Source organism: Giraffa tippelskirchi, chromosome 6, assembly GCF_054371585.1.
Source record: "Giraffa tippelskirchi isolate mGirTip1 chromosome 6, T2T-mGirTip1v1.2.pri, whole genome shotgun sequence".
NCBI lineage: Eukaryota > Metazoa > Chordata > Mammalia > Artiodactyla > Giraffidae > Giraffa > Giraffa tippelskirchi.
In genome coordinates, this window is record NC_137280.1 from 35,056,008 (window position 1) to 35,073,460 (window position 17,453).

At 42.4% G+C, this 17,453-nt stretch overlaps 1 protein-coding gene and 1 long non-coding RNA gene across 8 annotated transcripts in view; one reads left to right on the forward strand and one right to left on the reverse strand.

The window, feature by feature from the left end:
- ZBTB10 (zinc finger and BTB domain containing 10) overlaps positions 1-1,266 on the reverse strand; it is a 43,994-nt gene extending 42,728 nt beyond the window's left edge. For 6 of the 7 annotated variants that reach the window (XR_014057950.1, XR_014057953.1, XR_014057951.1 and 3 more), the window contains exon 1: positions 221-1,266. Coding sequence is in view for 2 of the 7 variants with exons in the window: in XM_081505112.1 (XP_081361238.1) it covers positions 221-1,180 (960 nt within the window). In the remaining 5 variants the exon portion in view is untranslated. The remainder of the gene's footprint in view (positions 1-220) is intronic. The other variant, XM_081505113.1, reaches the window with a different exon arrangement.
- A 1,298-nt stretch (positions 1,267-2,564) lies between these two features.
- The window catches only part of LOC145511566 (uncharacterized), a 39,520-nt gene continuing 24,631 nt past the window's right edge, over positions 2,565-17,453 (forward strand). Inside the window, exons 1-2 of the long non-coding RNA XR_014057954.1 lie at positions 2,565-2,671; positions 3,852-3,933. This is a non-coding gene — a long non-coding RNA (uncharacterized LOC145511566). The remainder of the gene's footprint in view (positions 2,672-3,851; positions 3,934-17,453) is intronic.

A 17,453-nucleotide genomic window follows, 5' to 3' on the forward strand; every position in this document is an offset into this window, starting at 1 on the left:
CAAATTCAGCGCTACGATTAGAAAATTGTTATTCCTCCCCCTCCCCCCAACTCCCCCGGTTAACTTTTGAAAACTTATTCCCAGGCTTTCGAACCCCGCACGCCTAAGCTCCCTACACCTCTCCCCCAACAGGAAAGATGTCTTCACCCAGGAGAGTGAGTTTTAGATGATAAACCTTTCCCCCAAAGATCTGAAAAAGCAGGAGCAACATATATTGTACCTGGGCGTTGGCTTCGTGGAGTTTGTGCTCGGTAGAGACGTGGTGCCTCAGAAGGAGGGTTTTCTTGTAGTTGCGGGTCCCTCGCGAAAGCTCGTCGTGCCCCACTGGGGGCAGATCCCCGCTTCCTCCGTCCTCGGGGGGCTTTTGGCACCAGCCGCAAGACATAAGGCCAGTATCCTTGGAATAGCGCAGCCAGGGAAAATCTTTGAGCCAGGAGGTCTGGAAGGAGCAGTGGAGCTTCTGCATTAGGGACTTGGGCCGCGCGAGCGGGAAGTGCTGGACAGTCTCTCCTTCTCCAGCTCCCACACCGCTGCCCTCCGCTTCGTCCCCGCCATCGCCGCCCGACCGCCTGCTGCTGCTGCAGCTGCCTCCTTCCGCCCCGCTGCCGTCGCCCAGGCTCGCCCCCTCCTCTTCGTCCTCGGTGCTGTCGCTCAGGGACGCGCCGTCCGGCATCAACTCCTTCCCCTCCAGCGCGTCCAGCTCCAGCTCCACGGCCGCCGGCCCTCGCCCATTGAAATGCCTCAGGGGCCACGCCGAGGTCTCGGGGCGGCCGCGGCTACTGCCATTGTTGCCGAGCCCCCCGCCGCCGCCGCCGCCTCGAAAGGCCAGAGTCCGACGGTTCCTTTCCGCTAGCAGGGGGCCCCCGGCGCCACCGCCGCCCAGCGAGGTGGGGCCGCCCGCGTCTTGGGGGAGCAGCAACTCCTTGGTTTCCTCGGCGGCGGCGGCAGCCCCGGCGGAGGCCTCCAGGTCTTGGGGCTCCAGGCCCTCCAATTCCACTTCCTCGTCGGCCCCCCGCCCATTGAGCGGCTGCGGCGCTGGCGGCGGGGGCTGTCTCGGCTGGGGCCAAGCCGAGGCCTCCCCGCCAACGTTATTGTTCGCGGAGCCGCCGCCGCCGCTGGCGGTGACCAACCCGCCTCCTCGGAACGCCAGCGTCCTGCGGTTCATTTCACTGAACGACATGGCGCGCGCCGCCGCCGCCGCCCGGTGCCCCGGCTCGCGCCCGGCCTCGGGCCGCGTCCCGCGCGCTCCCCGCCGCTCCCCCTCCGCTTCGCTCCCGCCCCCACCGCGGGCGTTCCGGTCTCGCGGGGCTCGGCCTCGCCCTCCCGCCCGGCTCGCGCTAGCTCCCCGGGGCTGCCTCACGCGTCCGCCGCCGCCGCCGCCGCCGCCCGCCGGGCCGCCGCCTCCGGCCGCCTCCTCGTCCTCCACCCCCGCCCCGCGGCGCTCCGGGCAGCGTCCCGCGCGGAGAAGGGGGGGGCGGGCGGCGGAGAGGTGAGCAGCGAGCCGGCGCGCGTGGGGCCTTCGAAGTTGAGAGGCGGAGTGCGGGGACACCCTCCGCTGCCCCCTCTTTAAAGCCGCGCGCACACACCGACCCTCCAAACAAGATATCCTTCCTCCGGCGCGCCGAGGAGTCCCGACGCGGCTGCCGGCTTCCGAAGAGCTGAGAGCGAGAGGCACGTTAAACTGCCGGGCTCCGCCACATAACGAACCGACAATAAAGCCGGCGGAGCGTTTCCGTCCGACCAGGCCCTGGCGGAGGTCGAATGGCAAATGAACAACGGACCGTGCGCCCACAATGCACCGGGGTAGCAGTAACCGCTGGAGGGGGAAAGGGTGGGGGCCGGGCGGGGGGAGGGGGCTGGGCTTGGGGCTGGGCTGGGGTGGGGTGGGGGCGCCTGGGGACCGGGAAAGGGGCCGGGCCGCGCCTCCGGCCTGGGGGCGGGGGTGCGGCCGCGGGGGAAGGAAGTCGGCCGAGGGGCGGGGGACAAAAGGCCGGGCGGCGGGCTGGGGGGTCTCGGGGAGGGGGCGGGCGTGTGCGGCCGGGGCCGGGCTCCGCGGAGGACAAACAGCTGGCGAGTGTCAGGTCTGGCCGCCTCCCCGCTGCCCGCACGCACCTACCCGCGCCCGGGACGCACATTTTCCTTCCCTCGCCACGAGTTCACCTGGGACTTTGGGAAATAACTGTGCGGTGGGAGCTGCGCTCCAGCCTTGTCATTTGCTGAGGTGGGGTGGGTGGGGGGTGGGGGTAGCGGCGCCCGAGGAAGTGAACTTATTTTTGTTCCTTCACAAAGACTGGACCAGGCTGTACCTTTCGCGCGAGGAGGTTACAACCGCGGGCACCTCCTCGTCTGCTGCATTGTGTATTCGATGCAGCACCTCTAGGCGATAATCATTTCACAGAAAATGCACCGCCCCGAGTGTCTTATTGCTGTGATGAAATGGAAATTTAAATAAAAGGTCGAACACGTGCGTTCAGTGGGAAGTATTGACATGGGTGTTACATCACCAGCAGCCAATCAGATAGCTCCAGTCGTGTTTATACTTCTACAACCACCTTGTGAGTATTACAGTATGTCATAACGTTATAAATATTAGGCAGGGTTTTCCCCAAGAGTGGGGAGGAGTCGGCTCACACAGACGCTGCGTGCGATTCCGAAGAGCGTGTGTGTTAAGGCAAGAATTGATTTTTAAGACTTTGGGTTTTTTTTTAACTGTTTACACTGCACATGGAATTTAGAGTGATTAGAAGAACAGATGGAGCTGGAAATGAAACTCTTACAATAATAATCGTAGTCAACTTGTTCAGAAAAAGATTTTCCAATTTGGAGCCCTTATACTCGTATTTTAAAATATTTTTTAATATGCTAAATTTAGCGAATTCTAAAGTGTTGAGATTCATTTTACTCTTTGAAACGTGAAATAAACTTTTAAAAACAAAGTTAAAAAAAGGAGTGTGAAATCTTAAATTATTTTTATTCAAACTTATTTCAGATTAAAAAAGATATTCTCAAACTATGGAGGAGCTTTTTACTCTTTTACTCTTTTAATAAATATGTTAAGAGGACTAAAGGAAACAGTATATGTAAATAAAACAAATAACTCAGTAAATCACAGAAATTAAAACTGTATATTAAAAGGTTAATCACAAACATTTAAAATACGTTCAAGATAATTATTGAGTAGGTAAAAAAAAGGACATGTTACTTTTTACATTAGTGTATGTCAGGATGTGCATGGGGAAAAATGAGAAAAACACAGAACTCTATGGTTATAGATTATGTGTTAGAGGCTTTAATCTTTTATGTTATATATTAATGGAAAGTTATATGTATTTAATAAAGAGCATGTGTTACAACATGTGTTACAATATTTAGGTTCTCTAGTTCCATGATTCTGTTCTCTTCAGTAATTTCTATTTTTAAAATAAACAGTATTTAAAACTTTGAATATATCATGTGGAAATGGAATATGGTATTTTTTCAAGATTAACCTTAAAAAAACAGATTATCCCAGACATATTATAAAATACTATTTGTCTTAATATTTTTGAATGGACTAAGCACATGCACAGCCATACCCATATATTGTGTAGATTGTATATTGTATAGATTTATTCATATCAACTGTTACTTAATTCACTGTAATTTTAGTATCTGTAATAAATGAACAGTGTTGTATGTCAAACAAAAATTGTTAGTTTTACCTTTTAGTTATTTTGTTAGTAATGATCAGATTGCTACATATCCATGTTGTCACCTGGCCACCAATGATAAACAGCCTGAAACTGCAATATAGGTTCTTAGATTGGTACAGTTTGTGGATTTGAAAAAAAATTTGTCCTGCTTTGTTTTAGTTGTTGGAAAACTTAGGACAGTGGAATCTCTGATGACCTAATTTGTATGTTGGAGAAATGAGAGGATCCTGCCCACTTGGCTGTATGTATTATGTACTATATGGAAGAATGTTATAATAATGCTCTGCTTTGTCCTTAATGCATTTTTTTTAAATTCCAGGCACTTTGCAAATAAATACATTATTTATTCAGTTGTAACTCTCACTCCCTTCTCCAGAAAAAAAGGAAAGAGTTACTGAAGTTAATTGCTTATCCAGGGTTAAGGTGATGGGAAGTAAATGTTCTTAAGAATTTTTTATTTCGGCTTTAAAGATTTTTTCCATTCCCAAACTGTTAAACTCATATCTTTGTCGTTGTTGTTGTTTTTTTCATCTTATTTGCCTAGTACATAACAGGCAATATATATTTGTGCTAGTATGATAGTTTTTTGGTTTTTTTTTGCTGATTCTGGTAGCATCAGAATCGCCAAAAATGCTTTACTCCATTAAGTTGTTAGTTGTGTCCAAACTGTATTTTTCTCAGACATGTAGCTTACCTTCTGTTTTGGAAAATTCACATCATCTTCTGTCTGGAGATTTGGTTAAACGTGCACTGGTTAGGGATGAACAACGCTAGATTCAAGTGGTACAAATAAATGACTTAAATGCTAGGGCCACTGACCTCGTCACAGCCAAACAGTGTGAGTGTATGTATGAGTGTGTGTATATTTTTGTCATTATATATGTATAAATATATATTCAGTTGTCTTCTTCTTAACCCTGAAGGAAGATCAAATCAGAAACAAAGTTCAAGAGGATAGAAATCCACAAATGTCTCAGAATACTCTGAACAAGGGAACTTTGAGTAACAGAAGGGGATCTCCTGTTCTGTAAATGGAGTTTTTAAGAATTCCCCCACCCCTTCCAGTCTCCTACTAACAGGCAGGGATCTGTTCTCCCCTCTAGCCCCTATATTTGCTGTTGGGGTTCTACCATATTTAAGGGGATTCCCCCTTATGCTTACCAGGGGAACCCCTCCAGAATGGGGCATCCCCAGCCAATTTGTCCCCTAATTTCACTTTAGGCTGTGTAGAACTGCTGCAGGTTACCTTGATAACTCTTCCCCTGTAACTCTTTGATGAGGCTAAACTCCTCTACCTGGTTCAGCTGATCTCTGATGATCAAACTTGACTATTCTTTATTGTCTTCGAGAGGCATTTTTGCCTCGACAGCCCTTTGCCTCTTTAGGTTCTAGGGACAATATGCTGTGATTCTGTATGTGGCACTGACGTGTGTCATCCACCAGAATAAAGTCCTTGAGAATAGAGACTATGTATTATTCACTCTTACTTTCCCCTACCCCAAGCCCAACCCAGCTCGAAGTAGGCAATTAGTAAATATTTATTTTATTTTCCCTCACAATCTGTTTTAGTAGGCCACTTTTTCTTTTGTTTATTCTTCTTTCCCTTTGATAACTAAAAAATATTCTTCTTGAAGATATTGACCTACTATTTCCATTGCGTTTACATTAAAAGCAACAATCATCATATGACACACAATGGAATATTATTCAGCCCTTAAAAAGAAGGAAGTCCAGCCATTTGCAACAACATAGGTGGACCTTGAGGACATTATGTTAAGTGAAATAAGCCAGACACAAAGGGAAAAATACAACGAAATCCAGAATGAGGAATCTAGTGAAACTCATAGAAGCAGAAGGTGGAATGGTGCCACGGGCCAGAAGGAGAGGGAAATGAGAGACATTAGTCAAAGGTTACAGTTTCAGTTATACAAGATGAATAGCCTTAGAAATTCCTGTATCGTGTAGTGTCTATTATAGTTAACCTGTATTGTACACTCAAAAGAGGATAGATTTTCAGCGTTCTTATCACAAAAATGAACTTGGGCAAGCTCTGGGAGATGGTGAGGGATAGGAAGCTCTGGCGTGCTGCAGTCCACGGGGTCACAAAGAGTCGGACACAACTGAGCAACTGAACAAACAAATCACAAAAAAACAATAAATAGAATGGGCAGTAGGAAATTTTGGGAGATGATGAAAATGTTTATGGCACAGATAGTGGTAATGGTTTCACAAGTATATGCTTATCTCCAGACTCATGAAGTTGTATACATTAAATATGTACTGCTTTTCATGTGTCAATCATACCTTAATAAACTTAAGCAAAAACAATGATAATAGTGTAGTTCAATATAAATATCATTAGCACCATTTTCTATGTTGCTTACAGTGAATTACAATTTACACAACTTCCTTACGAGTTAAATCAGGGTAGGTATTATTATTCTCATTCAACAGGTAAGGAAACAAAAAGGTTAATTGACTTGCTTAAAGTTACTGGCTGAGGCATACCTAAATTGAATATAAGGGTAATACCCTCTAGTCTAAAGTACCTTTAGCTACTAAAATACAAATGGTACACTTAACAATGTATCTGCATAATTGGAAGCTGTACTAAATTTTAAATATGTTTATTGTTCAAATACTGTCATAGAAGAAAAAGATTATTATGTAAACACAGTCTTCCTTTTTTGCGCATAGCCATAAGAAAATTTTGGTGTTTATGAGGTGGACTTAGCCTCTTTTTTTGCTTTTAGCTTTTGAGTGAGAGTGAAGTCGCTCAGTCGTGTCCGATTCTTTGCGACCCCATGGACTGTAGCCTACCCCACTCCTCTGTCCATGGAATTCTCCAGGCAAGAGTACTAGAGTGGGTTGCCATTTCCTTCTCCAGAGGATCTTCCCGACCCAGGGATTGAACCTGGGTCCTCCCACATTGTAGGCAGATGCTTTACCATCTGAGCCACCTTAATATGTTTTAATATGATTAATTTTTTTTTATTTTAGTGGGATAGATATACCATAATTGATATAACCCGTCTTCCATTGTTGAACATTTCATTGTTTACAGTTTTGGGGTTTTTTGCAATTCTAAACAACTCTTTAGTGAATATCCTTGAAACTAAAGCTTTGCGTCTTATTTCTCTAGGATAAATTCTAAAAGAATTTCTGGCAAAGGGAACCAACATTTTTTAAAGTCCTGTATTAGCTACCTGATTGCCCTCCAGAAATGCTCTCAAAACTGTAAATAAAGTACCAAAAGAAAATGTTATTAGGGCGGTATTTCTGTAATATTGGGGAGTGAAAAAGTTAATTCTAAGCAGAATACAAAGGCCAGAAACCTTAAAGGAAAAGATTGTCAGAACTGACTATATAAATTGTAAAACTTTTGTTTTCCAAAAACATAATAAAGATTTTTATTAAAGCAAACTAGGAAAAAGAGATCAGGCTATATATGACAGACAAATTACTATCTCCAAAGGGTTGTCATAAGTCAACAAGATAAACATACCTAGTAGAAGATTAAAAGAATGTGCAAAGGACATTTACTCGAAAATCATGTAAGAAGAAATACAAGTGACTAGTAAACTTACAAGAAGATGTGCAGAATTGGCCAGGTATCAGAGAAAAGTGCATAAAAAACTCCAGGAGGTGTGATTTTTTTCAACCCACCAGAGGTATAAGAAAATGAATATAATCAGGAAAGGAGGTAGGAATAACTTTCTGGTAGGCTCTTTGGCTGTATATATCAAAATGTAAAATGTGTATATATCTTTTTACCCAGCAACTTCAGTTCTAGGGACTTATCCTAGGCGAGTATTAGAATGTCTGTGCAAGGATGTTCATTGAATCACAAGGATTAGAAACCTAAAAAACTTGAGCTTCCACCAGTGTGGGGTTATTTACATACATTATGACACATGCCTATAATGAATTACTGACCAGCCATTAAAAAGGTTGATGAGGTATTATATAACCCAAGTCTTATTATTGAGTGAAAAAGCAATAAGTATATTAACAAATATAATAGGAATGATTAATTAGTGCAATTAATAGCTACTGAACACCTACCTAGTCTTTATTAAGCCATGCTCCTGAGTACATGTAAGTTTGTATGTGACTTACAGTCACATTCAAAAGTGAAAAGTGAGTAAGAGGATGAACTCTCCATATTGTCTTATATACTGAAATTATAATTTGAGTATATAATCAAAAAAATAAAGCTAACACAGTTACCTCTGATGATATGTTTTCCCCCAGGACTTCTGGAAAGTATTGTTCTTTCTTCTTTCTCTTCATTTATCTGTAAACCAATTTTACCCTGCCTCCAAAAAATAAACACAAAGAGTTAAAAGATTAAAAAAAAACAGTGATTCTTTCCTTAAAAAATTCCAAATCCCTTTAGAACATGATTTATTTTTGAAAAGCTTGTGTTTACATGCATATACATTCAGTGAAGCTTCTATCTCACCAAACTTTCTAGCCCTGCCCTCTAATCCCTTCTTACTGTGAAGTCAGTAATCTTTTTAAAATGCCAATCTGATTTTATCACCCCACCAACATTAAAACCCTACAAAGGCTTTAATTATTTTCTGTTGGTCTACATATCAAAACACGTGAGAGGCCTGCAGAGCCCAGCAAGGTCTGGCTGCCTTCCACCTCTCCAGCCTCACCTTCTTCCTCTAACTCTCTCTTCCAAAAGCTAGTCTCCTCCTGTCCTTCAGGTTCACTTTGATCCCTGTCTGGCCTTTGCACTGTTCCCTGTCTATAAACGCTCTTCCTTCCCTTCTTCTCATCAACCCACATTCATTCTTACATCACTTCCTCAGGGCAGCTTTCCCTGACCACCCACACTCCCCAACATTCAGATATCCTGTTGCAGGTTCTCCCAGCACTTTTTCATCTGTCTTTCACAGCATTTGTCACAACTGCAGTTTTTAAAGTGTTAGTCGCTCAGTTGTGTCTGACTCTTTGTGACCCCATGGACTGTAGCCCACCAGGCTCCTTCTTCTGTCCATGGAATTTTCCAGGCAAAAATACTAGAATGGGTTTCCATTTCCTTCTCCAGGGGATCTTCCCAACCCAGGGATCAAACTTAGGTCTCCTGCATTGCAAGCAGATTCTTTACTGTCTGAGTCAGCAGGGAAGCACTATGTTGTCAAAATCACAGCTTTTAAATGTATATAATTATTTGATTATCACACACTCCTCCAACAAACTGATAGCTCCATGTGAGCAAGGACCATTTCTGGTTTTGCTCAATATTGTATGTTCAGCATCTAAAAGCAATGACTATGACATAGCAAACAATCAGGAAGGATTTGTCAAATGAATCAACAATATATGAATGTGCAGATTGGCAGGCACTAGGTACTTACAACCTTGAACTTTCAACAAAAGACTAAAACAGATTTTTTACTGAATAAGCTAGTAGAACAGAAATATGGTAGGTTTTAAGTGTTGGTAATATTTGCATGTTACACAATGTAAGGCATTTCCATAAAATATACAGTTGTAGAAAGGTTGTTTGGAAATTTAAAAAAATTAAAACTAGCGAGTAATAATTTCAATTTAAGCTACAAGATCATTAAAACATACGCAAAACTACTTTATCTGTGAAGTTATGCTTTTAATTTAAATTCTAAATTTAAATTTAGATGATGGTGGTTGGTGGTGCTGTTGTGTCTGACCCCATGCACTGTAGCTACTAAGCTCCTCTCTCAATGGAATTTTCCAGGCAAGAATGCTGGAATGGGTTGCTATTTCCTTCTCCAGAGGATCTTCCAGACCCAGGAATGGAACCCAAGTCTCTTGCGTCTCCTGCATTGGCTTTCAGATTCTATATCACTGTGCCAACTGGAAAGCCCAGATTTAATGATAGCTAACCCTTTTGTGGTTGCAGTGTCTTTATTCTAGTTAATCACAAATAGTAGTTAGTTCACTCTATTCTCATAGAGACGAAGTAAAAAGTAAAATGCCTCTTTTGTGTATGTGAGTTGTACAAAAAATAGGTTCTTTTTATAATATGAATTTTTATATAGTCTGCAAAGGATGAGAACAATGGGGTAGGAGGTTGACATTTATTTTTATTGAAAACTGAGTTATAAAACCACATATGGATTACTGATTTTATAGAAGGTCCATCCCAAATATTTAGTTTACAGATACTGTTTGGCTCACAGACCTTATAGGCTGATTAAATAACTAGGCTCTGTTCAGTAGCCATACATTCCACACTAATCCACCTCTCATAAATTTATAAATGCAAACCAGTTACCTTCAGAAGGGTCAGGTGAGGAAACACGGAAGGCAGAAAGATGCCAAGGCCATAAAGGTACAATGCCATAAATACCCTAAAGCGGGACTTTCTACACCACTGCAGGGAGTAACTCTTAGGAGTCTTACGTTCCAAATAAGGTAACTCCCTTCTCCCAGAATCTGGAGGTAATGTCAAGGTCAAAAATACCACTCTTTGAAACTACAGCAGGGAGAATCAATATCAATCATGAGATCTGTTTTTACAAAAGGAACATACCATCCCAAAGCTGTGATTAGGGTATCTTCAAGATTGAGGGTACATCCCAGGATTGGAATGTAACTACTTCAAAGAAAACACTAATGCTTTCAGGTCTATCCCAGTGACCTTCAAACTGGGGTGTGCTTAGCCCTAGAGGTATACACTGAATTTCTAAGGGATATGTAAGCATGTAGGGCTTCCCTGGTTGCTCAGTCGGTAAAGAACCCACCTCCAATGTGGGATACCTGAGTTCCATCCCTGGGTTGGGAAGATTCCCTGGAGGAGACCATGGCAACCCACTCCAGTTTTCTTGCCTGGAGAATCCCCATGGACAGAGGACCCTGGTGGGCTGCAGTCCATGGGGTCGAAAAGAGTTGGACTTGACTGAGCTACTAAGCTCAGCACATGTAAGCACTTAAGTCAGGCTTTCAACTTCCACACACATTCATTTTCCAAAACTGCTGGAGATCTTTCCTCTCAAGCTGGTTTTCCTTTCCCACCTCCCTTTGCCCAATCACCCTTCTTTCACTTCACTGAAGAAGGCAAATCGCCCATTCATCCCTGATCTTCCTGTATTATTTTACATTGCCCCAGGATGGAAAAGGAGCACCAGAGACAAGCTGAAAAAGTGAATATCCCTAATTATTTGGTAGCCACACTTTTGTAGCGCTAATAGTTTCCAGCTTTTGCTTTCAACAGAACTGAAGAAGACCCTAATTGAAGTGTCAGTTGATCATTAAAAATAATTTCCTACGATCTATCTCAAGGATTTTTTTTTTTTTTGCATGTATCTTGTTCAGTTGCTCAGTCGTGTCTGACTCTTTGCAACCCCATGGACTGCAGCACTCCAGGCCTCCCTGTCCCTCAATATCTTCTGGAGTTTCCCCAAGTTCATATTCATTGAACTGGTGATGCCATCCAACCATCTCATACTCTGTCACCCCCTTCTCCTCCTGCCCTCAGTCTTTCCCAGCATGAGGATCTTTTCCAATGAGTCAGATCTTTGAATCACATGGCCAAAGTATTGGAGCTTCAGCTTCAGCATCAGTCCTTCCAATGAATATTCAGGATTGATTTCCTTTAGGATTTTTTTTCCTCTTAATTTTTATTTATTTGGTTGTACCTGATGTTAGCTATGGTATGCGTGAAGTTTTTAGTTGCGGCATGCGGGCTCTTTGGTTGCTGCATGTGAACTCTTAGCTTGGCATGTGGGCTCTAGTTCCCTGACCAGAGATTGAACCTGGGCCCCCTGCATTGGGAGCATGGAATCTTAGCCACTGGACCACCGACTGGCTTGGTCTCCTTGCAGGACTCTCAAGAGTCTTCTCCAGCATCACAGTTCAAGAGTTTAAAGAACGTTGTGATGTAGTTAAAACTCTTTCTATTCCCATCATCCATAATTTTTTTGTGAATAAACGTTCTCAACACATACTCAAAAGAAGAAAAAAAGGAATAAAATGTATGACAAACCCTTTTTCACTCCGTGTTCAGCCACTCAGTCGTGTCTGACTCTTTGCAACCCCATGGACTGTAGCCCACCAGGCTCCTCTGTCCATGGAATTTTCCAGGCAAGAATACTGGAGTAGGTTGCCCTTTCCTTCTCCAGGGGATCTTCCCAACCCAGGGATCGAACGTACATCTCCTGCATTGACAGGCAGTTTCTTTACCACTGCACTACCTGGGAAGCTAGGAAACAAATTATTGGTACATTAATTAATTGAAAAATTTGGTTAATTAAGAAATGTATTTCCAAAAGTAAAAAAAATAATGTTTATATTATATTTAATATCAATATATTTATGTTCCTTTGACCAAATGTGTACACTAATAATTATAATAGTACCTCATTTCAGGATATCTTATAATATTTAAGGTTCATAGATTTTTTTAAATTAAATTTAAAAGAACCTGCCTGCCAATGCGAGACATGTAAGAGACATGGGTTCGATCTCTGGGTCAGGAAGATCCCCTGGAGAAGGGAATGGCAACCCACTCCAGTATTCTTGCCTGGAGAATCCCATGGACAGAGGAGCCCAACTGACTACAGTCCATAGGGTCACAAAGAGTCAGACATGACTGAAGCAACTTAGCACGAATAGGCTTCTAAGTGTAAATATTATATTATAAAACTGTAGGGAAGTAGAATGGAAATAAAGGAATAATGTGGATTTTCCAGCTGTTTGTACACATATTTTTAAATTACCTTTCTTTTTTCCTTCACTAGTTTCTTTTTTAAATAGCAGCATAGTTGATTTACAGTACTGCATGTTTCAAGTGTACAACATAGTGATTCACAGTTTTTAAATATTATACTCCGTTTATAGTTATTATAAAATATTGGCTATATTCCCTGTGTTGTATGTTCATGTATTTTTATTTCTTAGTTTATTTATGGCTGTGCTGGGTCTTCGTTGCTGCTCTTGGGCTTCTCTCTAGTTGCTGTGAGCAAGGGCTACTCTCTGGTTGCAGTCCTCAAGTTTCTCATAGCAGTGGATTCTCTTGTTGCAGAGCATGGGCTCTAGGCATTCAGGCTTCAGTAGTTTGGACGTGTGGGCTCAGTAGTTGCAGCTTACCGGCTCTAGAGTGCTGGCTCAGTAGTTGTGTTGTATGGGCTTGGTTGCTCCACAGTATGTGGGATCTTCCAGGACAAGAGATTGAACCCCCCCCAAAAAAAGAGACAATGAACCCATATCCCCTGCATTGGCAGGCAGATTTTTTACCACTTAGCCACCAGGGAAGTATGTTCATATATTTTTAAGTGAATGATGGTGGATGTCAAATAAATATGATATAAAGATCCCATTGGATTTTCTAAGATGATATAATTTTATTTTTTGGTGTCAATATTTACAAGGATACATAATTTTCAAAATTATTTTGGGGAGGAATACCTATATCGTTTAACATTTCCTAAAAGACAATGCCAAAGAATGCTCAAACTACTGCACAATTGCACTCATCTCACATGCTAGTAAAGTAATGCTCAAAATTCTCCAAGCCAGGCTTCAGCAATACGTGAACCGTGAACTTCCAGTTGTTCAAGCTGGTTTTAGAAAAGGCAGAGGAACCAGAGATCAAATTGCCAACATCTGCTGGATCATCGAAAAAGCAAGAGAGTTCCAGAAAAACATCTATTTCTGCTCCATTGACTATGCCAAAGCTTTTGACTGTGTGGATCACAAACTGTGGAAAATTCTGAAAGAGATGGGCATACCAGACCATCTGACCTGTCTCTTGAGAAACCTGTATGCAGGTCAGGAAGCACCAGTTAGAACTGGACATGGAACAACAGACTGGTTCCAAATACGAAAAGAAGTACGTCAAGGCTGTATATTGTCACCCTGCTTATTTAACTTATATGCAGAGTACATCATGAGAAACGCTGGGCTGGAAGAAACACAAGCTGGAATCAAGATTGCCGGGAGAAATATCAATAACCTCAGATATGCAGATAACACCACTCTTATGGCAAAAAGTGAAGCAGAACTAAAAAGCCTCTTGATGAAAGTGAGAGAGGAGAGTGAAAAAGTTGGCTTAAAGCTCAACATTCAGAAAACTAAGATCATGGCATCTGGTCCCATCACTTCATGGGAAATAGATGGGAAAACAGTGGAAACAGTGTCAGACTTTATTTTTGGGGGCTCCAAAATCACTGCAGATGGTGATTGTAGCCATGAAATTAAAAGACACTTGCTCCTTGGAAGAAAAGCTTTGACCAACCTAAACAGCATATTAAAAAGAGAGTCGTTACTTTGCCTACAAAGGCCTGTCTAGTCAAAGCTATGGTTTTTCCAGTAGTCATGTATGGATGTGAGAGTTGGACCATAAAGAAAGCTGAGCGCCAAAGCATTGATGCTTTTGAACTGTGTTGTTGGAGAAGACTCTTGAGAGTCCCTTGGACTGCAAGGAGATCCAACCAGTCCATCCTAAAGGAGATCAGTCCTGGGTGTTCATTGGAAGGACTGATGTTGAAGCTGAAACTCCAATACTTTGGCCACCTCATGCAAAGAGTTGACTCATTGGAAAATACCCTGATGCTGGGAAGGATTGGGGGCAGGAGGAGAAGGGGACAACAGAGAATGAGATGGTTGGATGGCATCACCAACTCGATGGACATGAGTTTGGGTAAACTTCGGGAGTTGGAGATGGACAGGGAGGCCTGGCATGCTGTGATTCACGGGGTCGCAAAGAGTTGGACACCACTGAGCGACTGGACTGAACTGAACTGAAAAGCTATTTTTCACCAGTTGGTGGTGAAATGAAATGTAAAGACAATCTAGGTAACTTCTCATAAAGTTGAATTTGTTCAGTTTAAGACTGCTTATTACCCTGATATTGTATATGTTCTGTGATACATATATTTTGAAATTAAGATGTTAATGGATGGTAGCTTCTTTTAATGCTCTTTTTTTGCCACCCAAAATATTAAAAAAAGTTTTTTGCTCCCTTGGAAAGTTCAGAACCCTGAAGATAACCACTGGTTAGCAAAATGTAAAAAGGAATATATTATAAAATAAAGTATTCTGGAGTTGCTGAGGATTGAAGACAATCAATTTACCACCTAGCTTAACAGATATAGCCAGCAAGCATTTTAAAGGCTTTTTTTTTTTTTATGTTTCTACTGCATGCTAACTACTGAAATTTAAGATAAATAAGATTGGCCCAACTCCCAAGAAACTCACATTTCAGTGAATGAGATTAATATGTGAATTAATGGTTATAATGGGTAAGTATTACTAGGGATATGTATCAATACAAATTGCTATGGAATCATGGCAGATAGAATGCGTGAAAAATTGAATTGCTAAGGAATATAGCATTACCTGGAGATACCTGATACCTGGAGTGACAGGCAAGCTTGGCCTTGGAGTACAAAATGAAGCAGGGCAAAGGCTAACAGAGTTTTGCCAAGAGAACGCACTAGTCATAGCAAACACACTTTTCCAACAACACAAGAGATGACTCTACATATGGACATCACCAGATAGTCAATACCAAAATCAGATTGATTATGTTCTTTGCAGCCCCAGATGGAGAAGCTGTATATAGTCAGCAAAAACAAGACTGGGAGCTGACTGTGATTCAGATCATGAACTCTTGATTGCAAAATTCAGACTTGAATTGAAGAAAGTAGGGAAAACCATTAGACCATTCAGGTATGACCTAAGTCAAATCCATTACAATTATACAGTGGAAGTGACAAATAGGTTCAAGGGATTAGATCTGATAGATAAGAGTGCTTGAAGAACTATGAATGGAGGTTCGTAACATTATACAGGAGGCAGTGATCAAAACCATCACCAAGAAGAAGACATGCAAAAAGGCAAAATGGTTGTCTGAGGAAGACTTACAAATAGCTGAGAAAAGAAGAGAAGCTAAAGGCAAAGAAGAGAAGGAAAGATATACCCATCTGAATGCAGAGTTCCAAAGAATAGCAAGGAGAGGTATAGAAGTGAAAGTCGCTCTGTCGTGTCCGACTCTTTGCAACCCCATGGACTATACAGTCCATGGAATTCTCCGGGCCAGAATACCAGAGTGGGTAGCCTTTCCCTTCTCCAGGGGATGTTCCCAACCCAGGGAGTGAACCAGGTCTCCCACATTGCAGGTGGATTTTTACCAGCTGAGCCACAAGGGAATGTAAGTGATCAGTGCAAAGAAATAGAGGAAAACAATAGAATGGGAATGACTAGAGATCTCTTCAAGAAAATTCGAGATTCCAAGGGAACATTTCATGCAAAGATGGGCACAATAAAGGACAGAAACAGTATGGACATAACAGAAGCAGAAGATATTAAGAAGAGATGGCAAGAATACACAGAAGAACTATGCAAAAAAGATCTTAATGACCCAGATAACCACAATGGTGTGATCACTCGCCTAAAGCCAGACATCCTGCAGTGCAAAGTCAAGTGGACCTTAGGAAGCATCACTACAAACAAAGCTAGAGTAGGTGATGGAATTCCAGTTGAGCTATTTCAAATCCTAAATGATGATGCTTTGAAATTGCTGCACTCAACATGCCAGTAAATTTGGAAAACTCAACAGTGGCCACAGGACTGGAAAAGTTCAATTTTCATTCCAATCCCAAAGAAAGGCAATGCCAAAGAAAGTTCAAACTACCGCACAATTGCACTCATCTCACACGCTAGCAAAGTAATGCTCAAAATTCTCCAAGTAAGGCTCTAACAGTACATGAACAGAGAACTTCCAGATGTTCAAGCTGGATTTAGAAAAGGCAGAGGAACCAGAGATCAAATTGCCAACATCTGTTCGATCATAGAGCAAGAGAATTCCAGAAACACATCTACTTCTGCTTCATTGACTATGTTAAAGCCTTTGACTGTGTGGATCACAACAAACTGGAAAATTCTTACAGAGATGAGAATACCAGTCAACCTTACCTGCTTTCTGTGAAACCTGTATGCAGGTCAAGAAGCAACAGTTAGAACTGGACATGGAATAACAGACTGGTTCCAAATTGGTAAAGGAGTACGTCAAGGCTGTATATTATCACCCTGCTTATTTAACTTATACAGCAGAGTACATCATGCGAAATGCCAGGCTGGATGAAGCACAAGCCAGAATCAAGATTGCTTGGAGAAGTATCAGTAACCTCAGTTATGCAGATGACACCACCCTTATGGCAGAAAGTGAAGAACTAAAGAGCCTCTTGATGAAAGTGAAAGAGGAGAGTGAAAAAGCTGGCTTAAAGCTCAACATTTAGAAAACTTAAGATCATGGCATCCGGTCCTATCACTTCATGGCAAATAAATGAGGAAACAATGGAAGCACTGAAGACTTTATTTTCTTGGGCTCCAAAATCACTGCAGATGGTGACTACAGCCATGAAATTAAAAGACACTTGCTCCTTGGTAGAAAAGCTTTGACCAACCTAAACAACATATTAAAAAGAGAGACGTTATTTTGCCTACAAAGGCCTGTCTAGTCAAAGCTATGGTTTTTCCAGTAGTCATGTATGGATGTGAGAGTTAGACCATTAAGAAAGCTTGAGTGCGAAGAATTGATGCTTTCAAACTGTGATGTTGGAGAAGACTGTTGAGAGTCCCTTTGACAGCAAGAAGATCAAACCAGTCAGTCCTAAAGGAAATCAGTCCTGAATATTCAATGAAAGGACTGATGCTGAAGCTGAAGCTCCAATACTTTGGCCACCTGATGCGAAGAACTGATTCATTGGAAAAGACCCTGATGCTGGGAAGGATTGGGGGCAGGAGGAGAAGGGGATGACAGAG